Source organism: Falco peregrinus, chromosome 2 (assembly GCF_023634155.1).
Source record: "Falco peregrinus isolate bFalPer1 chromosome 2, bFalPer1.pri, whole genome shotgun sequence".
Classification (NCBI taxonomy): domain Eukaryota; kingdom Metazoa; phylum Chordata; class Aves; order Falconiformes; family Falconidae; genus Falco; species Falco peregrinus.
Genome location: NC_073722.1, coordinates 23,206,387 through 23,232,003, shown reverse-complemented (window position 1 = coordinate 23,232,003; position 25,617 = coordinate 23,206,387). Strand labels below are relative to the sequence as shown.

Sequence of the window (25,617 nt, the reverse complement as noted above, 5' to 3'; positions counted from 1 at the left end):
TTCTTAAACTTACACATTAGTGACAGCTTCATGGAGGTGGGCTCCATCTCCATGCCTGCTTAGTCTCTCCTGCTTCAGTCCCTTCGTGCAAGAGGTAACTTAGGTTGCCTGAACTCCCTGTGCCAGTTCATCAAGCCTTTTCTACCCCGTTACTTGGGTCTCTGGCTTTGTTGCCCATTTAGATTCCACATTTCATCCCTAAAAACTGTGTATTTAAGATAATGATTATTAAGTTAATCATAAATAACAGCCATACCTTAATATGCAGACACTTGATCAATATACTAAGAAATACAGAAGGTAGGAGCCACACCACTGTGGGCTTGCCTCATTGAGCTCATTAAGTAAAACCCACTTAGGGCTCATCCCATCTTGCATGTCTCAAGCCTGTTTAGCAATTTTTTGTCCTTAATGTATAATATCCAACTCTACACCTAGATACATCTTAGCGTATCTTTTGTAGCCCCATAGTTTGCTTTCAGAGAAGCCTGGATATCCTATCTCCTGGGTGCTAATTATTTTGTCCCTTAGCACAGGTTTAGAGCAGCCCTGTGGGATTGTCCATTCTACTTGTGGTGTTTTCTTTTTGTAGCTGCTCTTCTTTTAAAGTACTCGAAGAAATCAGGTCTCTGGACAGGCCAAGAAACGGCTGTATTCATCGGGGACTACCTGAATGTGGCAAAGGAAGGCAAACAGAGAAGTGCGTTTTGGATACAGTTCCTGCACCAAGAAGAAATCCTGGGAAGGTATTGACCAAACCAATTTCTGAAATAAAATGTATATCCATGCTACTTCTGTGTAAATATGAATGAAAATTGTGTGATAAGATTAATCTTATACCTATGATTCAGCTAGTCTAATGCCTTGTTAGACAGTAGATTTTACCAAGTATTTTCAGAAGGCAGTACGACTTTTTACTTGGACATCTACAGAAATCATAGTCATAACAGGAGAAGATTGTTTCTTTAGTCTGTTTCAACCTAGTTTACATTTGGTTAGATTTTGGCTGATTTTCTGTGGCAAGAATGCTTTCCCAAATCTTTTGGGCATTTTGTCAATCCTTGCCATCACTCGATGCAACCCTCTACTCTAATTTCTGGGAAGAAAAAGCTACTTCACTGTTGTCTTCTAACTGCCATGTTAGTGTTCATTTGCTCATGACAACTCTTAGGCCTGACTTCACCTTTGTGCTGGGATAATCTCATGGGAGCTTAAATGTTGCTTCCTCTTTATGTGACTTCCGGCTTTCCATTAGAGATTTTGCTCTCTCTCACACACACACACAACACTTACAGGCAGAAAGGTGTTTCAGTTGCTTTTCTTTAATTTTAGCAGCACGTTTATGCAATCAGTGCATCTGCTCTGAAAGCAGGATTAAAATCACCTATTTGCTTCATAAAGGCCTCTTCACCAGAAGAGCTCTGCTAACTGCACATTTTGGATTGTTATTAGAAGTAGCTTTTGAATTATAATGGATTAAGAACAGTATTTTAAGCACCTGTGAGTCGGGTCTCCCTTCAGAGTCAAGAGTTGACTTTAAAGATTCCCATGTTACGAAACCCCCATCCTGGGATTTGATTCATCAGTATAGCATTTTACACCTATAAGAGCTATAAAAGAAAAACCCCACAACTTTAGTCACCACCGTTTTAAATGCAACACCGACAGCTGGCTTTTCTCCTCAACAGCCAAGCTCTGCTTTGTAGTTGTTTCTATATTGCAAACAGGGCTTCCCAAGTGCAGTCTGCTGCAAACTTGACTATGGCAAACACTTCTCTTTCTGTTTAGGTATGTTGGGAAAGAATACAAAGATGAAAAAGGACTTCTTCATCATTTCAGTGATGTGGAACGGCAAATGACTGCCCAGTACTACGTGACAGAATTCAACAAAAGGCTGTATGAGCAAAAGGTTCCTACCCAAATCTTTTATATCCCATCTGCAGTACTCCTGGTAAGAACTGTATTTGGATTTTAAAATGCTAACAGTTAGGCCACTGTAGCTGACACGCTGTCATTCATGTGATCTTACCTGGTAGCTGCATTGGCTCATTTCAGGACAGAAGACATCTACCCGCAGAGCTACAAGTTCATGGGTGCACTGGCAGAATAGATGCCATGTACTGTTAAAAGTCAGAAACTCACTTGTCAGTGAAGCCCAGGAGTTACCCAGCCTTTTATATCACCTAACAGTACATGAACGTCTATTTTCAGGGGTAGTTATGAAATCTTAGCAGTGAAGTTGACCCATTTTGAGCACAACAAAACATCTAAACTTCACTAGAACCCAGCAAGTGAGGTTCTTGCAGAAAAGTTGATTCGCTGCAGGACAGCTCTGAGGCCTTTTCTGCAGGATGCTGAATTTCAGGAACACAGGACTCAAAAGTAGCTGCTCGTAACTCATCAGGACCAGTGCCCTGATATCACAGGCAGCAACACTGCGTAATCCCTTTTTATGCTCATTAAGCCCTATCTTAAAAGCAGCTGTGGGGTTTTTTTGTGTTTTAACCTTCATGAATTCCAAAAAGAAATCATTCCAGAGCTGCTCTCTTGGTGTCTGGAAACTTTCTGCTATTTTTTAACTTAAAATCAGTCAATTTATGTTTATTGTCTTTCTCACAACTTCTTTGAGGCCTAGATTTAAGGAAGGAGCAGCAACAACATCCCCTCGTAGCCTCTGTTCTCCAGGCTAGGGAAGCCAAGCTCATTTTAGTGTCACCTCAAGACACAGGTCTCTCTTCCCTGTTCATCCATGAAGCCCTGAGCCTGCTTTACGTTGAATTACCATTTCCTAAGTATTAATGACAGAATTGCACCATGTTCCCCCAAGACTCTTCCACAGCTTTTGCAGGGGCAATAGGAGTCCTTACCCTTAGCGAGACCTGCATTTTTCATCACCGTATCACACTGACAGCTCAGTCATCCTTCAAGTGGCCATCACAAAAAGCTCTTTTCCTCAATAACAACCCCTTAGCATAGAACAGGCCACCTTTAAACCAAGTTCAATTAACTTGTTGACACAACCTCACTACCAATCCAATGCCCTATAGCCCGCTCCATTTCCGCTTGTCCCTGATGGCACAACCAGTATCTCTCTCTCCAACTGTGTGGACTGTACTCAGTCACGAGAAGGAAATGCCCGTGCAGGAGCCCTGTCTGGGTGACCTGGCACAGAGGTTAATGCTGACATCCAGTCCCCAGTGGGGAAGTAAAGGATCTTTTCTTTATTCTTACACTTAACTTTCAATTTGACTTGTGTTTCAAATACGGAGAGCTACCCTCTATGGTACAGAGCTGAATTTGCTGTTTCATTATGAGTAGGTATATGATAGCATGCTATGGATATTAATATTTCTGTTAGCCATTCTGACACTGGGTATGGCTCTATGCCACTCGCTAATAAGACCTAATGAGAGTCTGGCATCAGTACTTACAAATCTGACTAAAACAGCCCTCAAAACCTCCCCCTTGTTATTTACACACTGAAGAAGGACCAGGTGCAGGTTTAGCCAAATCTTTTCAGCTTTCTAGCTTATTCTTTAGACACAGTCTCCTGAAAGAAGTTTCCTATTTGCTGGACAGGCTAGATATTTATAGAACTCACTGCCCATGTAGTTTGGCCAGTCAGGCTGATGTTGTATTGAATCTTGTTCCACCCTTTGTTCTAGCTAAATATGAGCTCCTCATCTAAACAGCCTGTGTTTTGAATCACCAGTGAGTTAACATGGACACTCCTTCCATCTGTCTTATGACGGAAAGTTATAGGAGGAAAACCAAGACTTCAGTTAGAGGAGCTTTAGCACCCTTGTTTTTACATCCCTGCTTGCATGACTCTCATTAACACGCTCTTTTCAGATACTGGAAGACAGAACTATAAAAGGATGTGTGAGCGTGGAGCCCTACATCCTTGGGGAGTTTGTGAAGCTGTCCAATAACACAAGGGTTGTAAAGAATGAGTACAAAGCCACAGAGTACGGTCTGGCCTACGGCCATTTCACCTATGAGTTCTCCAATGGAACAGATGTTGTTGTTGATCTGCAAGGTTTGTATTACAGGAAACTTCATTTCTCGTGTGTCCTCTCATGTTGCAGAATATGCTATATAAAAGACGTACTGACTCTAAATGACATAAAGGGAGGGAGGGATGTGCAAGTATATTTTTGCCTTGAGCAGTACTCTTGCTCTCCGCTGCATCACAGCAAGAGCACGCAAGCCGCCTGCTCCCTGCTGTGCCACAGCTTCATGCCATGGAGTACTCTGCATCCCATTACACTAAAACCAGTCTGCAAAGACGTGTCTTGTGGAACCATCTAAAGGAGAACCACTGAAAGAGGCTGTGGGTTTTGTCACGCTTCCCCCTTCCTAAAACTGGGAAGCCTAAGAAAAGGTCCCGTATTCAGCTAATGGCTAATTGAGCTCTTTGGTTAAGAGTTAAAAGACTCAACCTTTAGCATACAGGTATCTTTGGGATATTAATTTCATTAAATAATCATTATGTGCCTCTTAGGGTTCTGCTTTTGCTGACATAGGGTCAAACTGGGAATCACTGCAGTGACAGTAACAGAGCATGGGCTGTGCCAAGCAGGCAGTCCCGAGTACGGTCTGTCTCAGGCTGTGATATGCAATACCAAGATGTGTCCTTTCTTCCACAGGCTGGGTGACAGGTAATGGGAAAGGCCTCATCTACCTCACAGACCCCCAGATTCATTCTCTTAATAGCAAGGATGTTTCACACTCCAACTTTGGGAAGAAAGGAATATTTTACTTCTTTAATGATCAACATGTGAAGTGCAACGAAATCTGTCGCTGCCTTTCTTTGACAAGACCCTCGGTAGAGCTGACAACGTAGACTTGCACAGGACAGTCACACAAAGAATGGTGCAGAAGCTGGGCAGTATATTATCCTACACACCTTTAGGAGCATATTGTCTCCATGAGAACAGAGACACTGAGACAATACCCATGTGAGTTGGGTCAGTCATTATCTCCACAAGTTTGGCAAGTTCTGGCCTTTGCATCCAGGCTGGTAATACCATGTTACCAACTTGTGTACCATCTGAACCTTGTGCACTTATAGCCGTCTGTAATAATTAACAGAAGAATGTAAGAAGAGCAAGAAAACAGGCTCCCAAATTCAGCTAGAAGTGTACTACAGGACTGTATGAACTTCTAATCTATTCAGACCCAGTAAGGGGAATAGGCACCATCTGCTCTTTGGAAATGGAATATGAGATAGAGTGAGACAGAAGCAGGGAGTTGTATTTCAACCATCTGTAGAATTTTCAAAAACTTCTCTAAATGCTTCAGGGAGCAAATGGTAATGTTTTGATTTGCTTAAAAAAATAACAGTTCTTTCAGGGGTGTGTGTGTGTATGTGCATACGTGACCACACAATATCTAAACAGTTGGAAATATGGTTTTAACTTTAACAGCCAAGAAAGCTGTGCTGCTCTGCAAGGGACAAATAGTGTTCTTGAACCAAGAGATGCTTTACACGAATAATTTAGGACTGCTACATTTCACAAACTCTCTGAAGACTTTCTCAAAGAGAAGAACAGTTCTCACTTAAGGACAGCACATCTCTTCTGCCTGTAATGAAACTGTGAGCACCGCAGATTTGGTGAGCAATTCCATAACTGATTCCCACAGATAATCTTACGGGACATGAGTGTAGCTGCTTGTACAAAGGAGCATTTCTGGGGGGAGTCCAGCATCTAGTAAGCCCAGAGAAAGCAGCCTCAGTACCAGTTTTGGTTCCAGCTGGGCAGGCAAATCACCCCCCTGCCTCCCTTTGAGCCTCTGTCATCCAGCCTCAGAGAGCTGTGAGGTAGAAGATGTTCACAAACGAGGGGCGCCTTTCTCAGCCGAATTTCCAGCAGAAGCAGACAGCAGGAGACTTGCAGTTCACTGCCAGTGGCAAGGACGACGCATCCGATGGGTTGTGCCTCAGTGGTGGTGGAGGCACAGCCCGCAGAGCTTCCAAGCTGCTGAACATCCCAGAAAATACATTAATGAGAGTAAAACAGATGCCCAGTAATACTGAAGCGATACTTACACACTTCCCCTACCAACAACCCACACCAAGATCCTGATCCTCCCACCCCACCCCACTCATAGAGCCAAAGACTACAAATTTGTACTTCCATGACGGGAGGTTTTCTTGACAACTTTACTATCACACGTGCAAACAGCTGCACATAGTCCATGAACTCCAAATTTTAGCAGTATTTTTGTTATTCTTTGTGCTTGTTCTTGAGCACACTTGGAGAGCCCCTGATTTTTAACACCAGGACCAAACAGCCTGTGGTGTGTATGCTGGCCACATGCTTCGGTAGTGCCTGCCTGGGTTAGAGGCAGCTGCAGCCTTTTACTTTTTATGAAACGATCTTCTTTTTTTTTTTTTTTTTTTTTTTTTTTTGGCGGGGGGTGTGTTGTTTTGTTATTTGGGTTGGGTTTTTTTTAACCACAGCTTGCAATTCATTCACGTGACCTACATGTGACACCTGCAGCAATTCACGTACCGATAAGCGCTCGGCCACTTCCAAGAGACCTAACTGCTGTTCTGCCACGCAAATTTCAGAAACATGTAGAGGAAAGCAATGCCCTCCCAACTTTGTGAATTCTAGATGAATAGTTGAAATCTTTTTTTTTTGCCCTGCACACTCTGGCTAGCTGAAAAGAGTAAAACCTTCTGGCCTGGTCAGATGACATATACATGCACTGTGAAGAAAACAGCCATAAAAAAAGAGGGGATGGAAGCTCCTCATTCTAATGCTGTGCCCCTTTTAATGCTGAATTAAGCCAGGTGGGACGTCTGGTTGAAAAAAAAAGCCACCAAACCCAAAACCTATTGGCAATATTACCCAAATTCAGACTATGATGAAAGAAGCATGTTAGAATAGGCGGACTAATGCATTTTAGTCCTAAAAAATTCAACTGCCCATTTTACATCTGCTGCGGACAGACTTCCAATGAGTTACTTGGCCAGGATAAGCAGCCTTCAACCTTCATTTCCAATGGGTGGGCTTCCAGGAAAACGCTTGTTTCAGCCTCTGTCAGGGATGCAGCGCAGATTTTGTTTAAAAGCAGAGGGCATGTCTTTGCATTTACAGGTTGCAGTGATCTTACGTTCTTCCAGCACACCTTTACTAGTGTTACTAGCCTAACCGGCAGGAGAAAAACTATGAGAAAGTTCAAGCAACGGTTATACGTATTCCCCTTAATAGTGCCACGTAGGACTGGAATAACACAGAACTGGAGCTAACATTTGTCTCTGCCTCTCCAGCAAAAAGAAACTATCAGAAGACCTAGAGTTTACTCTTCCAAGACCATGGCAGCACCTCCAGAATGTGTGTGTGCGCACGCATATGCGTGTGCACTCCCATGTGTATTATGTTTGAAAAATGGTAAGCAGCTTTCCCACTCCATCAGCAGTGAAAAGTTGCCTTAATTTCAAATTCTCCTCTTCTCCTCCAAAGCCCTGATGTGCCACTGCCCCTGTGCTCAAAGGCTGGGATTGTTTCTTTGGGGAGATTTTCTTGATGAGAAAAGGAACACAGCATCAAACTTCCACAAAAAGATGGGTCCCCAACAGAGAGTTAGCTTTAACAAAACCATCCGCTTTTGTTTCTGCAGCCAGCAGAGTTTTTTTAGGCTTTTGTTCCTGCTTTTTAGCAATGCTATTGTTTTCTAGGTGATGTTTTTGCCGAGTTGTTTGGAAAGATGCCCTATCACTGCACCGACCGATTAGAACTAGGTGTAAAGAGGGAGAAGCAAGAGAAGAAAAAAAAAATTAAATCTCTTTATTATGGTGCATAAACCTTCAGTGTTGGGGATCTGGGCAGCTGCGCAGGAAGAAAAATGCATTCAAAAATATAATGCTAGTGTGAATAATCCTTTCTCGAATGCTGCTTGCAGACTGCGTCAGCTTTGTCAGGTGAACTTGAACTGGGCCATCAGATTTGCTGCCGTTCCCATTGCACACTGTCTATCACCCCGGGGCATTCACCATCTTGACTGTTGTTAAAAGCGAGCAAACAATCCATCATTGAGCCGGGGAGTCACTCGCTCATAGAAAAGTGAAATCGGCATGTGACGGTACACTCGGCCCCAGTGTTTTGCAGATTAAAGTGATACATGAAAACTCACGTGTTACTGGGAAGATTAAGTCCGTTATCTTGTTCTGCAGCCAATAAAGGACGGCCTTGTCCGCAGCAGTGGGGAAATGCTGGCTTTAACCAAGTGACAAACGCTGTGCGTGCATAGCTTCATGCTCCGGCAAAAGGGAGCACCGAGCTCTAAAGGGGAAACAAAGCTAGTTAGCAAGATCTCGGGAATTAATAGGCAGCGGAGATGCTGTGTTAAAGCCTCTCTGCAGAGGCTTTCCCTTCTCTATAGAGACAATTAAAAGCAAAACAAAACCTCCCGGACAATCTCCGCAGAACAAAGTGTGCTAATGCGCTGCCAACAGCTAGCCCCGCAGTGTCTGCTCTAACAGCACATGCAGTTTCAAGACCCCTGAAAAGTGATGCCTTTTCCAGCGTGTGCCTCTTGTTCAAAGAAAGAAAAGAAATATGTATTGAGATACGCTCCTGAATAAATCCATCTGTGGGATTTTGTAATATTTTGATTTCTTCCTAGTATTTGCATTTAGCAGCTGATTTCTTTTGCAGCCTACACTTTACTAAAGTTATGGTTACTCACAGTTATAAGTTAGTATCAAGTGTCAGCTTGTCCAGTTCGCTGTTAAAGCAGATATCATCATATTTAACCCTGTAGCTTCTACTGGTCCTACTCTTTACAGGCTTGGGCACAAAATCAGGGGTATCAGTCCTTCACAAATGCAGGCACTCTGTCTTCATCCGGGCTTGGATACTAGAAATCCTGGATCAATGTGCTCTATAACCTCATTGCCTGAAGAACTTAGATGCATGCGTGGCCTGAAACACACCGAACTTAAATTATTGGTTCGTATTTGTGGTATAAACAGGTGATTATTGGGCAAGATAGATAGTTGACTCAGACTGATGGTGGAGCATTTAATATTGTAGCTGGAAATTTCATCTTAGAGCTACTGACTGAAAAAATGGTGTTCTGATATTTTCTCTGATTTCAGAAGAAAGTAATTTGAACCAGTGAAGACGTAGGGAATACTTTTTGCTTTTTTCCTTTTTTTTTTTTTTTTTTAGGAATTCAGTGGTTTATATTAAGTAACATTCTACCAAGGGTGCTTTTGCATCTTGATTAATCATAACACACTCCAAAGTCCAACATAAGAGCTCAGTATGACCATTAAGAGCCAGTTGCCCTGTCCTTGCTACAAAATGAGCAAAACTATATTGTGCTGGTACAGCAAAATATTATTATCTGTAGGGACATGAAGTCTGAAGAAACATTTCCTCCTCTCAGCTAAAGCACTTGAGTTTACACCCAGTGCAAGCGCTACAGTAAGTCGGGCACAAAAACGTCCCGCTCTTGACAAGGCGATGACACACTTTCCTGTCCTTCGGGGAAGATACTTGGTGAAAAGAGTTTTTTCCCGCTCACCTTTCTGCAGGCATCCAGGTAAAAAGCAGAGAGGTCTTGTTTGCTGTGTGTCATGCATTTGTGCACAAAAGTTAGTAAATTTGATATCAAGAGGGAACAAATTGATGCAACCAAAGCCCGTTAACCACAGGCAGAATGGTTTTCTCACTCTTTTGCCGATACCAAACATCACTACGAAGCACTTCAGGGAACCTCTCTTACAGAAGACCCAGTGTAAAAGGGAGACCCTTGGTTACTGCGACAATGCGAGGCTGAGCCAGGCTTGCTGTGTCCCTCTCCCTTCGAGGCAGCAGCATCCTGGGCCATTCAAGCCAGTGGAGAGCGGGCGCGGGGTGACCCCTCCAGCTGTGAGGCAGCTCTTGCACGTGAGGCAGCATGTCCCCACTGCCATAAACCTGACATCAGCTGCCCCGAGAGCCCAGCTGCTGGATTTAGGCATCAGTCCTTTACTAGAAAGAGCTTTTCATGGGTACTGAGGGGAAAGCTTCACGTGAGCAAGCTCAGAAAGACAGCCTGCGCTGCCAAATCGCTTCTGCTTGGCAAAACTCAGCGCCAATACTGAACACGGCAGCACCAGCCTCCTCAGCGATCTCCTTCCCACCATACAGATTGTTAGCAGGGGTGGGATTGCTCTTCCAGGCATGGGACTGGCACCCAGCACGGGACTTGTCCCAGCCCATCCTGCCCCCCGGCCAGCAGACCTGAGCACGCAGAGCTGTATCTCTAGGCATCGCATACGTGTTGGGACAAGCGCACTACTTACAGGTGGTGTGATGCACTGTTGTAACCGCTGCTCCCTTGAAACAACCGGAATGGGGATATTTACAATAACGTGTTGACCAATAACTGCCACTGTCACCTGCTGCCTTGGACAGAAGCACCTGGGTGCCTTCCCCAGCAGCCTCTCCTGGAACGGCACACACCATCCTCCTTTTTTCCACTTGGATGACATCACCTCCGTGTCCCTCTGCAGGGAGCAGATGGGGCTATGGGCCCCCACCGCCACCCGCTGCCCTGGCTCCTGTGAGCCTGTGGTGCCCCCAGCCCCGCCGGCCTGCCCGTGGCCGCCCTCCAAACGGAACTTCATCCTGTTCTTTAACCAGGACATCTCGCTGCCAAGCTATTTTTAAGATGCAGCATGTCTTTCATCAAAAGATACCGACTTACTCATGATTCAGTGATTGCCTCTGCTCGCAGCAGCGTGTGCTGCAGGACTGGAGCACCCGCAGCACTAAGGGGAGTGCACGGGTCTCGTAGAGGCAGGTGCAGCACCCCGCTCCCCCTCCCCCCCGAGGGGGTGCCCATGCAGCACGGCCAGCACCCAGGGGTGCCCTGGCAGCACGGCGATGACAGGCAGGGTCACCCTGGCTGGCACCGGCTGCCTTTCCTCCCTCGGTAACAGCCAAGTGAAGCCCAAACGGCCGTGCCGGCTACTGGGGCTGCCGTCCCCTCGGAGCAGGCCATCACGTTAATAGAGGTTGATTTGCAAACGGCGTCACCCCCCCAGTGCCCCCCTTTGCCTGACTCCCGCTTTTCTGCTCAATGGCACAGATGCTGCTTTGTGCTGCCCAGGACCAAGCAGCTATTAGCAGCAAATCCAGCGAGGGAAATTAATGAAGGCGACTACTAATAAAAGACAGCTCAGGACAGCCATACCAACTTGCTCCAAGCAGTAATTAACTTTTTTTAAAACTCATGAAGGTAAATATGCCATCAGCTTTGGTCCAGTCTCTCTTCTTTTTAATAAAAGAAGGGGGAGGGGAGGCAAGGGAAAGGGGATGGCTGTGTGTTGCAGCCGCCCCAGCAGCATCCGTATTCCCTCCCCGCACGCTGCTGGCCGCTGCAAAGCGCTGAACAACCCTCCGTTGCAGGCAGCAGTCCAAAGAATTTTTTTATCCAATCAATTTTTGAAGGCTTTATTTTAAATCTTAGCATCACAAGAGTATTAGCTCTCTTCAACCATAAACCTGACTTCGGCTCAAGGAGTCACAGGGATGAGAAGGTTGCCAGAAGGTTGCCAGACCCGCACAAATGTGGCAGCACCATAGGCTGAAGGCAGGATATATCCTTCAGTCAAAGGTATCAGTTAGCTTGTTGCTCTGTTGCTCTGCAAGAGTCTTAAGCTTTAAGACGTAAGATTTGGCCCCATAGTCAGACAAAAACCTACACCAGGTTAAAAAAGAACGAATCCCACCAGGATTTCTGTTCATGCAAGCGGGCTGCAGCACTGCGATTGCTGTATAAAAGATGGGTGCTGGAGATTTTGCCTGTATGGTATGGGAATCGGGTCTGCATGGGCCAAATCCACACATAATGGAGGCAAAATGTGTGAAGTACAAGCCCTTAAGGATTTGGGGTGTGTGATTCACACCCTCCAGGTGATGAATTCCAACCCCTGCCCCCATTCCTATGCCTCTGCAAAGCCCTGCAAAATATCTGGCGGCTCTTGACCCTACGGGCAGCCTGGCACTTCACAAGATCCTGAATTGCCACTTCACATTCACTGGGACACCTGCCTTTATCCCAAACACTGGTCTGCAAGGGCAAGCCCGCGCTGCCACCCGGGCAGCTCACGCTGCTTGGTTCCCTGCTGATGCGATGGGCTGAGGCCAAGTAGCTCCTTTCCACCGTGGACCAGCTTGGAGGTGCCACTGGGTGCAGCTGCCGAGCCGCTTGCTGCCGAGGCGGGCTCGCCTGCTAAGCTTTCTAGCCTGCCTTGAAAAACACCGGCTTAGATTCATGTCACCGTTAGCCTTGCTCCTGGCGCACTTTTATTCCTTCACGCTGAGTTTATCTGATTACTTCAGCCAAGGGAAACAGACGGCCTGTTGACATCCCCAGAGAATGCTCAAAATGCCCCCTCCCCAGGCAGAGAGCGGCCTGCAGGACAGGCGGGAGGGGGGGCAGCAAGTCGCAAGGGCTTGATGGCTGCCAGGCAAAGCAACACCCCAAATAGCAGCAGAAATACTGCAAAGCCGGGGGCCCAGGGCGCTGGCTGCAAAGCTGGGGGTCCAAGCGCTCCCATTGTCTAGGAGGGCTGGGATCTGGGATCTGGTTCTGGTCCTTTCCCGAAATCAAACTGGGAAAGAGGGCTTTGCCAGGCTTCCGCAGCAGCTGAGCGCCTCAGGGCTGGAGTTGTGACTGTGTGAGGCTGGGATGCGCTCCTGCTGGCAGTGCCGGGAGCGCTGGCATCCCCTACCAACGTGCGGCCTTCTCAGCAAGGCCAGGCCGACCTCATCCCTTCCCCCACCAGGGCCGTGCCCCTCTCCACCACCCCCTAACTCGCACCACTTCTGCCACCCATGTCCTCTGGTGCCTGGAGGACACGTGCCCTGTCCCATGAGAGCATGGCAGGGAGAGCGAGCCGGGCACAAACCCAGACATCCCCAGCCACCTGCAGCCCCCCGGGCAGCACGGCCGGCATCCCCCCCCACCCCCGGGGGGCTCCTGGCCCCCCAGGACCTCCCCTCACCCCATGGCTGGAGCAGCAGCTGCCACTCGTGGCTCATGCCCCCGGGGTGCCAGTCCCCTTCCCTGACATGTAGCCCCACTGCCAGCTCCCCGAGCCCCCAGGTACCGAACGCCCTCCCCAACTCATTGTAACCCCTGCACTGGTCGGGGCTCTGCGAGGTGGCTGCGGAGAGGGGACGTGTGATAAAAACATGGCAGAGAGTGCAAGGGTGGGCAACAGGACCCTCGGAGGCTGGAGGAGCTCGGCTGCGATGGGAACTGAGATGGTGATGGCCCTTCCCCCAGCAGCTGCTCTGAAATACTTCTGAAACGTCATCAAAATGAAAAGGTGATATTTTTTTTGGAGAGATCTGCTTAAAAGCTTTAGCTGTCTTTCGGCATTAAATCAGTTTAGGGAGAAGAGACTATGAAATTCCCATCTGAGGAGTATGAGCCCGAAATTTGAGGACTAGCCCCGCTATGTACAAAGCAAGCAAATGAAACCAGTGAAAGGCCAAGTCCCCGAGGAGAAAGTAGTGAATTGCAAAAAAAAAAACAAAACCACCAACCCAACCCCAGCCTGTGGGGAAAGGCAGAGCCTGAGGCGAGGCAGTGGGAAGGTGTGTGCCCCACCGACTTCTCCAGCCTGAAATGATGAAAGGCAAAACTTGCCTTGTCGGCAATGGAAATGAGAGGGTTGGGGGGGAGTTAAAGGGCAGCCGGGGGATGGAGCAGAGCGCTGCCAGGCTGGGGACCGCCAGGGGACTGTCTGTCCCAAGGCTGAAGGTGGCAATGCGAAGATTGCGTGGGGTCTTGCTTTTCATCTGCAGAGAAACATGCACAAAAATACATTTTACAAATATTTTGGGGTGGGCTCTCATTAAATCTCCTTGACTGGCGTACGCACTTTCCTAGAGGAAGCAAGAAAAGATGTATCTGTTTAATATCCCAGATGACCAGTCCTTTCAATTACAGCAACATTAGGTGATAACTGATGTACCCAGTGTCAAAAAAACAGCCGGTGTGTGCTTAATTACTTAATGTCATACACATTTCAATAACAGAGTCATTAGGGAGCACCACAGGATGGCCCGTAGCAGGTGAACCCTCATCTGGTTCTTTCCCAGCATAACGGCATTACCTCTTCACCATCAGGATACCCAAGTATCACTGTGGCAACAAAATGATCGAACCAATAAAACCCGAGGAGCAATGGACCCTGAACCCCAGCCCGAGGCACCTGAATAAGGGTTTAGGAAATTTGCTTCTTTAGTGAGACCCTTCATGCTGAGCCTCACTGTCTTCAGCTTTACTGAGAAAACTCCCTAAGTTGAATTTTCAGCCCTCCCAGGTCTTCTGCCTTCATTTTGAATCTCAGTGAGCATCAGCGAGGTGCCCGAGCCCGAGTGGCCAGCTCTCTGCCTTGGCTTGTAGCATTCGCCTAGGAGGGAGGGCGAAAGCTGTGCTTCAGAGCCGCCAGCCAGATGAGGGCTGTGTCAGGGGCGCTCTTTTTAATTATGGCAATACGCTGAAAGATTTATGTCTGACATGAAAGCGAGCAAGCGCAAGCCCTTGGGGTGCGGCTGCTGTCACACCGGCACTAGTTTGGCTTCTTGTCGCTATTCTTATGCCAAGGAGGGCTGTAAACCCCCTCGGGGGCCATAGAGCTGCCCCTCCAGTGCTGACGGCACAGAGAAGCTTTTATGCCAAAATACAACACACAGAAGGATCATAAACACGTGTTATTATGGCAAGGTGCTGCCATGGAAACCACCTCCAGGTTTTCCACTTCATCTGAAGAGATGCTTTGCCATCCTTCATCCCCTGGTCCACTTCCAGGTTGGCTGCGATTGTCTCTGCAGCCACGGGCTGATTTCCCGATGCTCTGGGGAGCCACAGCTCTGGTCAGGGCAGGATCTCCCACCACCTCCAAAAATCAGTCTTCAGAAAGAAAAGAGGGAAATAAAAGAAAAAAAGGGAAGAGGGAAATAAACTCCTTCAGGTTTAGAGGGAAGCAAGAGGGGAATAAACTCTTCTGGCCACAGTCAAAGTTAAAACTGGGACGTGGGTGAATGGGAACGCGGCCTCTCCAGCTGACCCTTGGCCAGAACTGCCTCCGCCTCCCGTCTCCTCCAAGGGCATCTCCAGCCGTGCTGGCAGCCCTGCCCAGGGACCAGGAAAGTTTGGCTTGCATGGCTCCCACCCTAAACCCCGCACTCAGCCGCAGAACATCCCTCTCCTGGCCCTCACGCCCCATCCTCCCACGCTACTTGTGCTTTTTCCCATGGTGGTTCCTGTTGCCGTGGCCCTGGCAGGATGGGTAATGCTCCTGCTAACAGGGTCTGTACCTGGGATGGAAGGAAATACCTCCAAGGATGCTGAAATGGGCAAGACCCGGCGTCCCTCCCTGGGGACTGTTGGAGAGAGCATCCTGGTGCTGAGCCACCCGAGCCGTCCCTCCGGCTCCTGCCTGGCTCTGGCTCGCCACCAAGGGAGCAGAAGCACGTCCCATCCCTCCCGGCCTTTGAAGAGCCGAAGGCACCTACTCCAGCGCCTCTTAAAAGCACGAGAGAAACGGGGAAGGACAATGAGACCCGACCAGAAAAGACGGAGAGGGCGAGCGAGGCACTAGCCTTCTTTTTGGCATTCCTGGAGTTTAATCATTAAAAGGGGTCGTTAAAAGAGAGCGAGAGTGAAAAACCCGCTCCCGACGGGCTGCCCCACACACTGCCAGCGGATTGAAAGGCTCCCTCTTGTTTTGTTCCTTCTGGCCCGTGGCAGATTTGGGGGACACAGCTTCATCTTGCTGGCCACATCAAAGCAGTGATTATGCAAATGCGCCCACTTTTTTTTAAGGAATTATTTATCACACAATAACCCCCCTGCCAGGGGGGGAAACAATAGATCAGGCTAGATAGCGCTGCTCGCCCGAGGCTGCGGGGCTGGGGGGAGGCCGAACCCCCGCACGTTTTATTGGCCTAACCTAATTTCACTAATTCTCTTTTCACACGTTTGTGGTTTTTTTTTTCTCCCCCCTCCACCCACCCCCCCCCACCCCTTTCTGGGACGTTGCTCCCAGGATCCAGGGGGCACCGGGTGGGATTCATGTGCTGCACATTTTATTTAATTAATACATTCAGGCGCCTCTGCTGGTTTTTAATGATTTCCAGGTGTTTGTACCCAGAAGTCACAAAGTGCTCCCGGGCGCATGGGGGCAATGATTGAGGGGCCGTGGCGGCCTCCAGCATCTCTCCCCCCCCAAGTCGTGACATCCCTGGCCATGTGCTGTTGGTACCCACGCTGAGCACGGCTGCCTGCCATGACTGAACTCAACCCCCTGGACTTGCCTGTGCCTTGAGTTTCATCCACCCCTCAGAGAGACAGAGAAACTGTTCCTCTTTAAACCCATGCTGCTTTTTTTTTCTTGACTCAGTAACATTTCTTTCCTACAGCCTTGTCTGTGAAATCCAGGAGCCATCAGCCTGAGGTGCAGTGAGCAGTTTATCCATCCATCCATCCATCCATCCAGTGTTTGCTGTGCAGTGTCTTCTGTACAAAGAGGCACAAGTGACACTGTCGGTAAACTTCCACCAGACTGACTTTATATATATATACACACACACACTGTGCTACCAGCCACATGAGGAACCCAAGACCAGGAATGAAACGCCACGACAAGAGGCAGCGACTGAGCCATGTGCATCTTTCTGATGGTGCCCGTCCCCTCTAAAGCCAGCCTGCGGCTCCACTTGGCTGGAAACCCAGGAGATTTTCCTTGGTTCGGATCCACTTCTCTCCCTGCTCCACCCCCACCCCAGTGGTGAGCTGCCATCCCCAAGAGCTCAGTCTTACTCTTACTCTGCAGAAAAAAGGGGGGTTCTTTTAAGAAGTCAAAGGAAATTTCCAGAATTGAACTGCCCGTCAGTCAGCCTGCTGGGGCCACAGCAGCTCCGGTGGCCCTGAGCGCTGCCATGGTTCTGCCTGCAGAGGTGGCTGTCACCAGCTACCTGCTGGAGGGGGGGGGCATTTGTCACCCCAAGGCCCTGCGAGCTCCTGCCACATCCTGGCTTTCACCAGGGGCAAGGATGGGTGCCGGCCACCGGCACGTAAAGCAGCAAAAGCAACAACCCGAAAGTTATGAAAATTAGAGATTTTTATTTATATTTTATCACAAGAACAATCCCTTTGCTCTTCAGTTGTAAATACATACTGGAATAAACTCTGTAAATTATACAAAAAAATACATCTTTTCCATGAAATCTGTCTTTACAATAAATAAATGTGAACACGTGTGTGGCTGATCGCTGTAATGTTCCGTGTCTGTTTAGGTTTTCAGTCTGTTGATTTATTTTTAATCTCCTGAAAGAAGGGGGGAGTTCCTCGTCCCCTAAAGGTCGAAATAAATAATGCATGAGGGGGTCCCCCCCCTCCCCATGCCCCGGCCCCCCCCGCCTTTCCTCTACGGTTTTTTTTTTCTTTTGATAGAGAGTTCAGCCTAAATTTCCACGCTTGCATTCAGCCCTCACAAAGCCTACAAATTATACAATGACTTCTAACCCGGACCCCTAGCAAAACAATTTATTTTTTTCCCCCCTTCCCACCCCCTCCCCGCCTATAAATCATAAGGGACAGATGGCACGGGGGGGGGGCGAGGGGATGGGGGACACAAAAGCCCCGGTGACAGATCTGGGAAACGGGACAAAGTGCACATCGGCGAGAGCAAGCAGGTTTGCTTTGGCAGGTGCCGCCGCCCCGGCCGCCCTGGGAAGCGGGCAGATGGGGAGCCCCGGGGGGAGCCCCGGCACCGCCGGGCCGGGCTACAGGCAGCGCCGGGGCGGCGGGGCGGGGGCGAAGCGGCCCGGCCAGTGCTCGGCGTCCGAGGCGGAGCCGGCGGGGCTGGCGGGCGATAAAGTGCAGGCGTAGGGGGAGGCGGAGGGTGCGGGGCTGGCGGCCCCCCCGCTCCAGGAGGAGGCGGGCGAGGGGCTGCCCTCGACGGGGCCACCCCCCCCCGGCCCCGCCGCCGCCTCGGGGCCGAGCCGCGCCGCCCCTGCCAGCCGCAGGGTCTCGGTGAGCGCCCAGATGTAGTTGTGGGCGAAGCGCAGCGTCTCGATCTTGGTGAGCTTGGCGTCCTCGGGGAAGGTGGGCAGCACGTCGCGGAGGGCGTCCAGCGCCGCGTTCAGGTTGTGCATGCGGTTGCGCTCCCGGTTGTTGGCCTTCAGCCGCCGGCTCCGCTTGATGCGCTGCGCCGTCTCCGCCGTGCGGGCCGGCCGCGGGGCCCCGCGGGACCGCCCCGCCCGCCGCTTCCCCTCCGCCCGCCGCAGCCCCGGCGCCTCCACTGGCCGAGCCGGCGAGGCGGCCCGCAGCGCCCGCAGCTGCTGCTCCTCCTCCTCCTCCTCCTCCTCCTCCTCCTCCGCGCTGGACGGCAGCGAGGGCGAGGGGGCGGGCGAGGCCAGGCCCAGCAGCAGCAGCTCGTCTTCGGCCGGCGGCGCCAGGCTCTCCGCCTTCACCAGCATCCTGCCGCCGGTCGGCACCCCTCGCCCGGCCGGCCCGGCCGCGGTTTAACGGTTCGACGGGGCGGGCGGGAGAAGGGGAGGGGTGGCGGGGGGGAGGGGAAGGGAGGGAGGGGGGGGGCGCGGCGCTGGCACGCGCCCCGGGGCGGCGGCGGCAGCGGCGGAGCTGCCCGGGGCCCGGCGGCTGCGTGTCTGGCACACGACCCTCCTTAACACCCCTTATATACCCCGCGGGGAACAATCAAACCTGCCCCCGGGGCCCCCGCGCCCCGCCCGCGCCGCCCGCGCCTCAATGGAGGGCGCCGGGGGCCCCCCCGGGGCCGGGGCCGCGCCATTGGTGCCTCGCGCTCGGCTGGAGCGTGCCGCTAATTTCTTAATGAATGGCGGGGGGGGGGGTCGCGAGGCGCAGCTGGCCAATCAGGGTGCCTCGCGCGCCACGCGCGCCGGAGCCGGCTCCCTTTCAGCCTCTCATTGAGGGGCGGCGGCGGCACCTCCCGCCCCGGTGTGTGTGTGTGGCGGGAGCGGGGGGGGGTCCCCAACGCCGGACCCCGCTCCCTGGGGGGCTGCGGCTTTTGGGGGGGGGCCGTGGGGAATAACGGGCCGTGCTAGGAGCGCTGCGCTCGCGGCACCGCAGCCCCACGCCGCGCTGCGGGCCGGGGGCCGGGGAGCTGCCCGGCGGGACGGGACCGGGGGCGCGGCTGATGCCGGCTGGGCGTGAGCCAGCGGCGTGCCCGGGTGGCCGGCAGCGGCCTGGCTTGTGCCAGAGCCAGCGTGGCCAGCAGGGCCGGGACAGGGACCGTGCCCTGTGCTCGGCACCGGGGGCTGCACCTCGCACCCTGCGCTCGGCCCCTCGCTGCACGGGGGACACTGAGGGGCTGCAGCGTGCCCAGGGATGGGCAGGGGGCTGGGGAAGGGGCTGGGGCACAAGGCTGCTGGGGGGTGGCTGGGGGTGCTTAGCCTGGAGTGGGGGCAGCTCGGGGGGCCTGACCGCTCCCCACAGCTGCCTGACAGGGGCTGTGAGGGGGGGTCGGTCTCTGCTCCCAGGGAACAAGCGACAGGACAAGAGGGAACGGCCCCAGGCTGCGCCAGGGCAGGTTTAGGCTGGATATCGGGAAAAAAGTCTTCAGGGAAAGGGTGGCCCGGCACGGGCACAGGCTGCCCGGGGAGGGGGCGGCGTCACCCCCCGGGGGGGTTTAACACACACACAGATGCGGTGCTTGGGGCCATGGTCAGCGGTGGGCTCGCTGGGCTCACAGCTCCTTCCCAACAGACATGACGCCGCGCTTCTCTGAGCGCATCTGCCATGGTTTGCAGCCCTGGGGGATGGCAGAGGTGGGTGCTGGAGGGAGACCCCTGCGGGGACAGGGACAGCAGAGGAGCTTTGGACGGCACACAATGAATACACAACTTTTCCAGGGTGGGGGGAAGCTGCCTTTGTGGCTGCCAGCAGTGGTACCGCTCTGCCCTGGAGGCAGCGTGCCCCTGGGATGCATCTGCTCCCCAAGGCTGGGTGCTGAGGCACAGCCCTGGGCTGCCCTTGCCCCTTCCCCTCTGTTTGCAGCAGGTTCTGTGAGGAGCAGAACAAGCCTGAGGGGAGAACAAGCCATGTCCCTCCGTGGTTTGGCAGTCGGGAGAGCCGTGGTCCCAGCACATGGGCTGCGGTCCTTGCTCAGAGCTGTCAAACGCAACTCTTGGACACAACATAGGCTCAAGAAGACTTTAAAAAAAAACAACAACACAACTTGTCAATCCACCGGGAAAGCCTTCCCCACCCCCCTCCCCACTTCTCTTCCAGACCACCCTCTGGGGCAGAAAGCCCCAGTGAATAGCTGGGCCTGGCGACATGCCCCTGGGGTCAGCAGGCTCACTCTGTCTGATAGACCCACGGGGAAGGAACAACGGGGAAGGAATGACGGCGAGGATGTACAAAACAAAAACCGGAGGGTGGAGTGGTGTCCTCCCCGTGTGGGAACTCCCTCACTGAGGCACTTTCGGGGAGTCGGGTTTTGAAACAGAATTTTGGTGGTGGTGAAAAAAGCCCAAAATAGACGAAAGAGTTAAAATCTCAGCCAACTTCTCGCCCTGCACTCTGCAAACACGCACATGGCTCAGTCCCTTGCTTGTGCTGAGTTTCTGGCCTGTCTCACTCCCCACGAGAGCGATCGCAGCTGGGCGGCTGCCTCGAATGGTGCTCGGTGTACTCAAGGGTTGGCTTTCACAGCCTGGCTCCGTGTGCTGCCGTTCTACAGCCAAGGACTGTGACTGGATATGTCCTCCTCTAACATCAGTGGCTGCCCACTATGATGATTTAGCCGATCTATTAGAAAATCTCTGTGAGTCTACTCTCGCCTCCTTTTGAAAAATGGAAGATCTGTAGGTCCCCCCAACATCCTGGCAGAGTGACACAAAGGGACATTCTTTCATTTTCAGCATCTTAAAGCGCGGAGCAGAGTCACCTGTGACTGGGCCGGCCTGGCCCTCTGCCCCCACCCCGATTACTGAGATTTCTGTCCTTCCGTCACCCCTGTGAAAGCGATGGAGACGTTAGGCGGAGGCGGCAAAGCAGTGGGGAAAGCGGCCGCGGTGCTGGGGGGCAGCAGGAGGGCACAAGCCCAGCTTTTTCCAGACCCGGGGCGTGTAACCCATTGGGTTACACCTTTTTGGGTGTTACAAGCCTTTTTGGGGTTCAGCCCAATTCCTGCCGCCAGCCTGCCGCGGTGCAGTGGTTTTCTCCGCAGGGCTGAGCACAAGGTAACTGAGGATCAGTTGGCTACTGAGTCCTCACAACCCTCCCAGTGCAGCAGGTCCAAGAGGCGCTTGTGTGGTCTGCGGCCGGCCCTGGCGGAGTGAGGGTCGAGCTGCTCCGCCGAGAGCCACGGGGCTGGGAGCAGCGGGGGGAGCGGGAGTGCTGCTGCTGCTGCTGCTGCCCACTGCCTGAACTGTCCTCCAAGGGTCAAACTGTTCAACTTCAGCCCCTTTGCCAGACTCAATCCTACTTTACGGGAACAAAAGCCCAAAGTAGGCGACGATCAAGAAATGGGAGCACAATGATTTAAGCTTATCACACAGCCCAGAAATAAAGGACACTGAGCTTGTGTGCGGGAGAGGGGGAGACCTTCAGAAAGGCTTTGTTTGCTGTAAGAAGATTGAACTCTGAGGCGACCCAATAGCCCTAAAAGTTTAGGGTCTGTGTTGCTGAGAGACCTTTGGATACAGCCCATCCACACTTCGACCTCACAAGTCGTGAGCCAGCATTAATGGCTTGCCTGCCCCAGGTGAACGGGGGCGTGACACCCCCGGGGGAAAGGCAGGGGACAGTGCTGCAGGGGCGGGATGGCCTGACCCCTCCCAGTGCTGTCTCGCTCACACCCACTTGTGGGTCTCCTGCGGGTTTGGGGGGACCAGAGCTGCCCACACCAGGGTCCCCCCTGCACCCTGAATTCTGGGGGGACCAGCCTATGGCAGCACCCACAAACCTCGCGAGAGGTTAAACTGGGGGTCAGAATATGCCCCCACACAGCAGGGTACCAGGGTGCTCTGTGGAGGGGAGAAATCAGGCTGTTGTGGGGTTGTGTCCCCGCCTTCGCCCCAAGCCGGGTCCTTCCTGACCCCCCTGTGCACACTGCAGCGAAAAGGGCTGCAGGGAGGGGCAGGAACCAGCCCCCCGACTCCCAAGCCACATTAGCAAATCTGGAGTTTGTTTTGGGATCAAGGTGAGGAGGGGTCTCTCCCTCAGAGCGCTGCCCCAGCATCCTTCCCTAGCACCCCCCTGCCCTGGGCAGACAAGCCCCTTGTCGGGGGCCGATTGTTCCTGGCAGATTTGCATGGCAGGTGCAGGCCTGTGGAGCGATTTTGCCGTCCCGAGTCTTGCCTGGTCCCCCCCCCCGAAGAGGGTTTGCCTCCCCCCCTTGTGAAAAAAGGCTGCCGATGCCTTCCTTTCCCATGAAGAAGAGAAGAAGCTTGAGGATCGCGTGAACACGCTTCAGTTTTCTTATTCTTTTCTATAGATGTGGGGAAAAGAACAGCCGATTGTGTGAAAAACCCAGTGCCTGCAAAAAGGGACATTGGCCATCCAGGCGAAGGTGCGCGAGGGAGAGCACTAATCGCTGAACCAGGAGACAAATACGATTACCAGCTCCGAGCCTTGAGTCAGAAAGTCTCATAGACTTTAAGATGTTAATCCCCAACATAATCCTTCCTTTGGCGTGTAGGAATAGTGCAGCCACAAGAGTTGTTTTGTTATTTATATTGGCGTTTAATAAAACTCAGCCAGTGGTGAATGGGCTGCCCACTCTCCAATGGTAATTAATTCCCTATTTCAGTGACCCAATTGTGCTGGGATAGAGCAGTGGGACAGTCCTACTGCCCCAACCCGCCTTTGTGCAGCTACACAGCTCTCGTGCTTCAACAGCTATGGAAACTCATTCTTTTGATGTCATTCAATGAGTTTTCCTTGGGCATCTTCTAAACTTCAAGGACCCTTTTCTTTCTCGAACGCCTGAAAAGCAGGACTAGCTTGACCACCTCTGTAGAATTTAATGATTTGGTGAAAGGGCCTTTTTGGGGGTTTGTGTAAGGAAAGAGAGAAAGAAAATTTGGCAGGCTGCTATCAAACAGGGGGCTATCCAAACTCGAGCGCACTGAACTCATTCAGCTCCTAATTTATACAGGTCTTAAAAGCCACTCTTCCTCACGCAGAATACTTCGGGGCTTCTCTTAGTCAAGGCATTTCTAGAAGGGATTTGCTAGTAAGCAGATAACTGCTTCACACACACCACAGATTCAAACGGGACTGCGGATGAGTACGGACAAAACAAATCACGTTTTGAGGCGGCATTTCCATCCACCAAAAGGAAAAAGAACAAGATCCCCAGAATGGGTCATGCTGCCGTTAAAAAGCACGCCCGAGGCTTGCACCTTTTGGCTCTTGGGTGGAGTGGGAGCGGTGAAGTTGCTACAGAAGGAGTGTGTGAATTGAACACGTGAAGAACATGTAGTAACCCTGCAAAGCCTCTCCGGTACGGGCAGCCTCTTCTATGTCTTTATACACACTTCCAAAAAAAAAAAAAAAAAAAAACCCCTTCGCAAGTCACAAACAATTCAGGATTCAACTAAGAAAACACAGAGTGAACCATATGGCCGGGGTGGCTCGAGTTGGCTGCATTTTCCCCCAGACAAAGAAGGGATTGAGAGTTGAAGGAAAGGAGAAAAAAACCAACTTTCCGGCTGATGAAGCTGTTGTCTGGAGGCAATGATCCCAAATCTCAAGGCTTTATTCCAGGCTCCGACTGAGACGTGATATGTCATATGATTAGCATCTTTCATATTTACAAGAGTAGTACGGGCTGCCAGTCTTTAGAGAAAAGCGAGAGAAAGAAGGGGCATATGCTGAAATGGATTTAGCATTTGAAAGAGAGAAAAGAGAGCGGATAAATACACTTAAACGAGGATTTAGTTTTACTCCCGTTGAGTTCTAATGGGTTGTTGATTGAGATTTTAGGGAGCTGGAACAGAGGTGTCAGCAGTAATTTAAAGGCGCTATTCAACCCTCCGTTGCTCCTTCTTTTTCCCCGCTTCGCTCCTACGCGCCTCTCACCCCACTGCGCACCCAAGCGCCCACGGTTCTCCCGAATGAGGAGTGATGCCCCGCGCCCGGGGTCCCTTGCGGTGCCTCTGTCTCCTCCTGGTGCCGGGTCCCCCCTGGTGCGCGGGGTCCCTGCGGGTGCCGGGTCCTCCCCGGTGCCCCTGGTCCCTCCCGTGCCCGTGGTCTCCCCCGGTGCCGGTACCGCATCCCTGCCGGTGCCCCAGGTCCCAGCGCAGGCTCCACCGGGCGGGCGGCGCCACCTAGCGGCGGCGGCGGCGCACCGGTAGCCCCCGCTCCCCTCACCCCCCCCTCCCCCCGTACCCCGAGCGGGTCAGTCACCTGGCAATGTCAAATACCATTTGGCAGCGCTCGATGAGGTTTTTCACCCGCCGGCAGGGACACCTTCAACGAGACCCGGGTTGCTCAGAGCCCTCTCGAACCGGACCCTGAACGCTGCTGGGCTGGGGCATCGCTTTGCTGGGTGGAACATTTATTCCGCGTATCTAGCCTGAATCTGCCCCTTTTTTAGTTAAAACCAGTCACCCTTGTCCTGTCGCTACAGGCCATAATACGTCTGTCCCCATCTATTTTACAAGCCCCCTAAAGTACTGAAAGGCCACCAGAAGGGCACCCTGGAGCCTTCCCTGGGCTGAGTGACCCCACTGCTCCCAGCAGAGACCAGTTCTGTGGCCTCCTCTGGACCCTCTCCAACAGCTCCATGTCTTTCCCATGCAGAGGATCCCAGAGCTGGACACAACCCCTGGTCAGGTCTATCCAACATGGAACAGAAGGGTGGAATCACCTCCCTCGGCCTGCTGCTGGCCACGCTGCTTTGGATGCAGCCCAGGATACAGCTGGCTTTCTTTTAGTAACAGTTTTTCTAATAAAATAGGAGGGTGAAGCAGCAGGCTCCATGTCTCAGTGGCAGCCTCTGGAAAAGCACCTGGGCAGGAGCCTGAAAGAGCCGTCAGGGTGACAGCTAAGGCGGATGCTAAACCATACGTTTTGCCTTTGTTTCCAGGCGCAGCAGCGAGGTGGCTCAGGGTTTTCACGCACCCGCTAGCCGCTGCGGGTGGCAGGTCTCAAACGGGTGCAGAGAAGCAGGCATGCACAGTCCGCTCGCGCCTGCGGCTGAGGGTTTACGTGTGGGTTGGTGGGACTTGCTGTCCAGCGCGAGCTGTGACTTCTCAGGGACAGGAACACTGGGTTACAGCTCATTTCAAAGGGTAAATGCCACCCTGGGGAAGGCAAGTTCTGTAAGAACTGTGGCCTTTCTGGCAAGCAATGGGTCAGTTTATGGCTAGAATAGACTTGCATATTACAGGCATAAACTACTTCTTTTTTTCTCCAGGATAGGTACCGATGAATCCCTCGGAAACAGCAACTGCCCAGGATAATACCATAACCTATCCAAAATCCAGTACCCTCTTGCTCAGCTGAGAACCATCAAAACACTGTGAGAAGAAACAATTGAGACACTCCACCAGAGGATGTATAACTGTCCCTCAGCAAGGCCGTTCCCCGCCCCCT

At 51.9% G+C, this 25,617-nt stretch overlaps 2 protein-coding genes across 2 annotated transcripts in view; one reads left to right on the top strand and one right to left on the bottom strand.

The window, feature by feature from the left end:
* ALPK1 (alpha kinase 1) overlaps nucleotides 1-9,205 on the top strand; it is a 51,362-nt gene extending 42,157 nt beyond the window's left edge. The window contains exons 11-14 of the mRNA XM_055797742.1: nucleotides 593-746; nucleotides 1,789-1,951; nucleotides 3,853-4,039; nucleotides 4,650-9,205. Of these exons, the coding sequence (XP_055653717.1) occupies nucleotides 593-746; nucleotides 1,789-1,951; nucleotides 3,853-4,039; nucleotides 4,650-4,846 (701 nt within the window). The 3' untranslated portion in view covers nucleotides 4,847-9,205. The remainder of the gene's footprint in view (nucleotides 1-592; nucleotides 747-1,788; nucleotides 1,952-3,852; nucleotides 4,040-4,649) is intronic.
* Nucleotides 9,206-17,103: 7,898 nt separating this feature from the next.
* NEUROG2 (neurogenin 2) lies at nucleotides 17,104-18,557 on the bottom strand. Its single transcript, XM_055794314.1, has one exon. It carries the CDS (start codon nucleotides 18,504-18,506, stop codon nucleotides 17,811-17,813), a length of 696 nt encoding a protein of 231 aa, XP_055650289.1. The 5' UTR covers nucleotides 18,507-18,557; the 3' UTR covers nucleotides 17,104-17,810.
* Nucleotides 18,558-25,617: the final 7,060 nt, after the last annotated feature.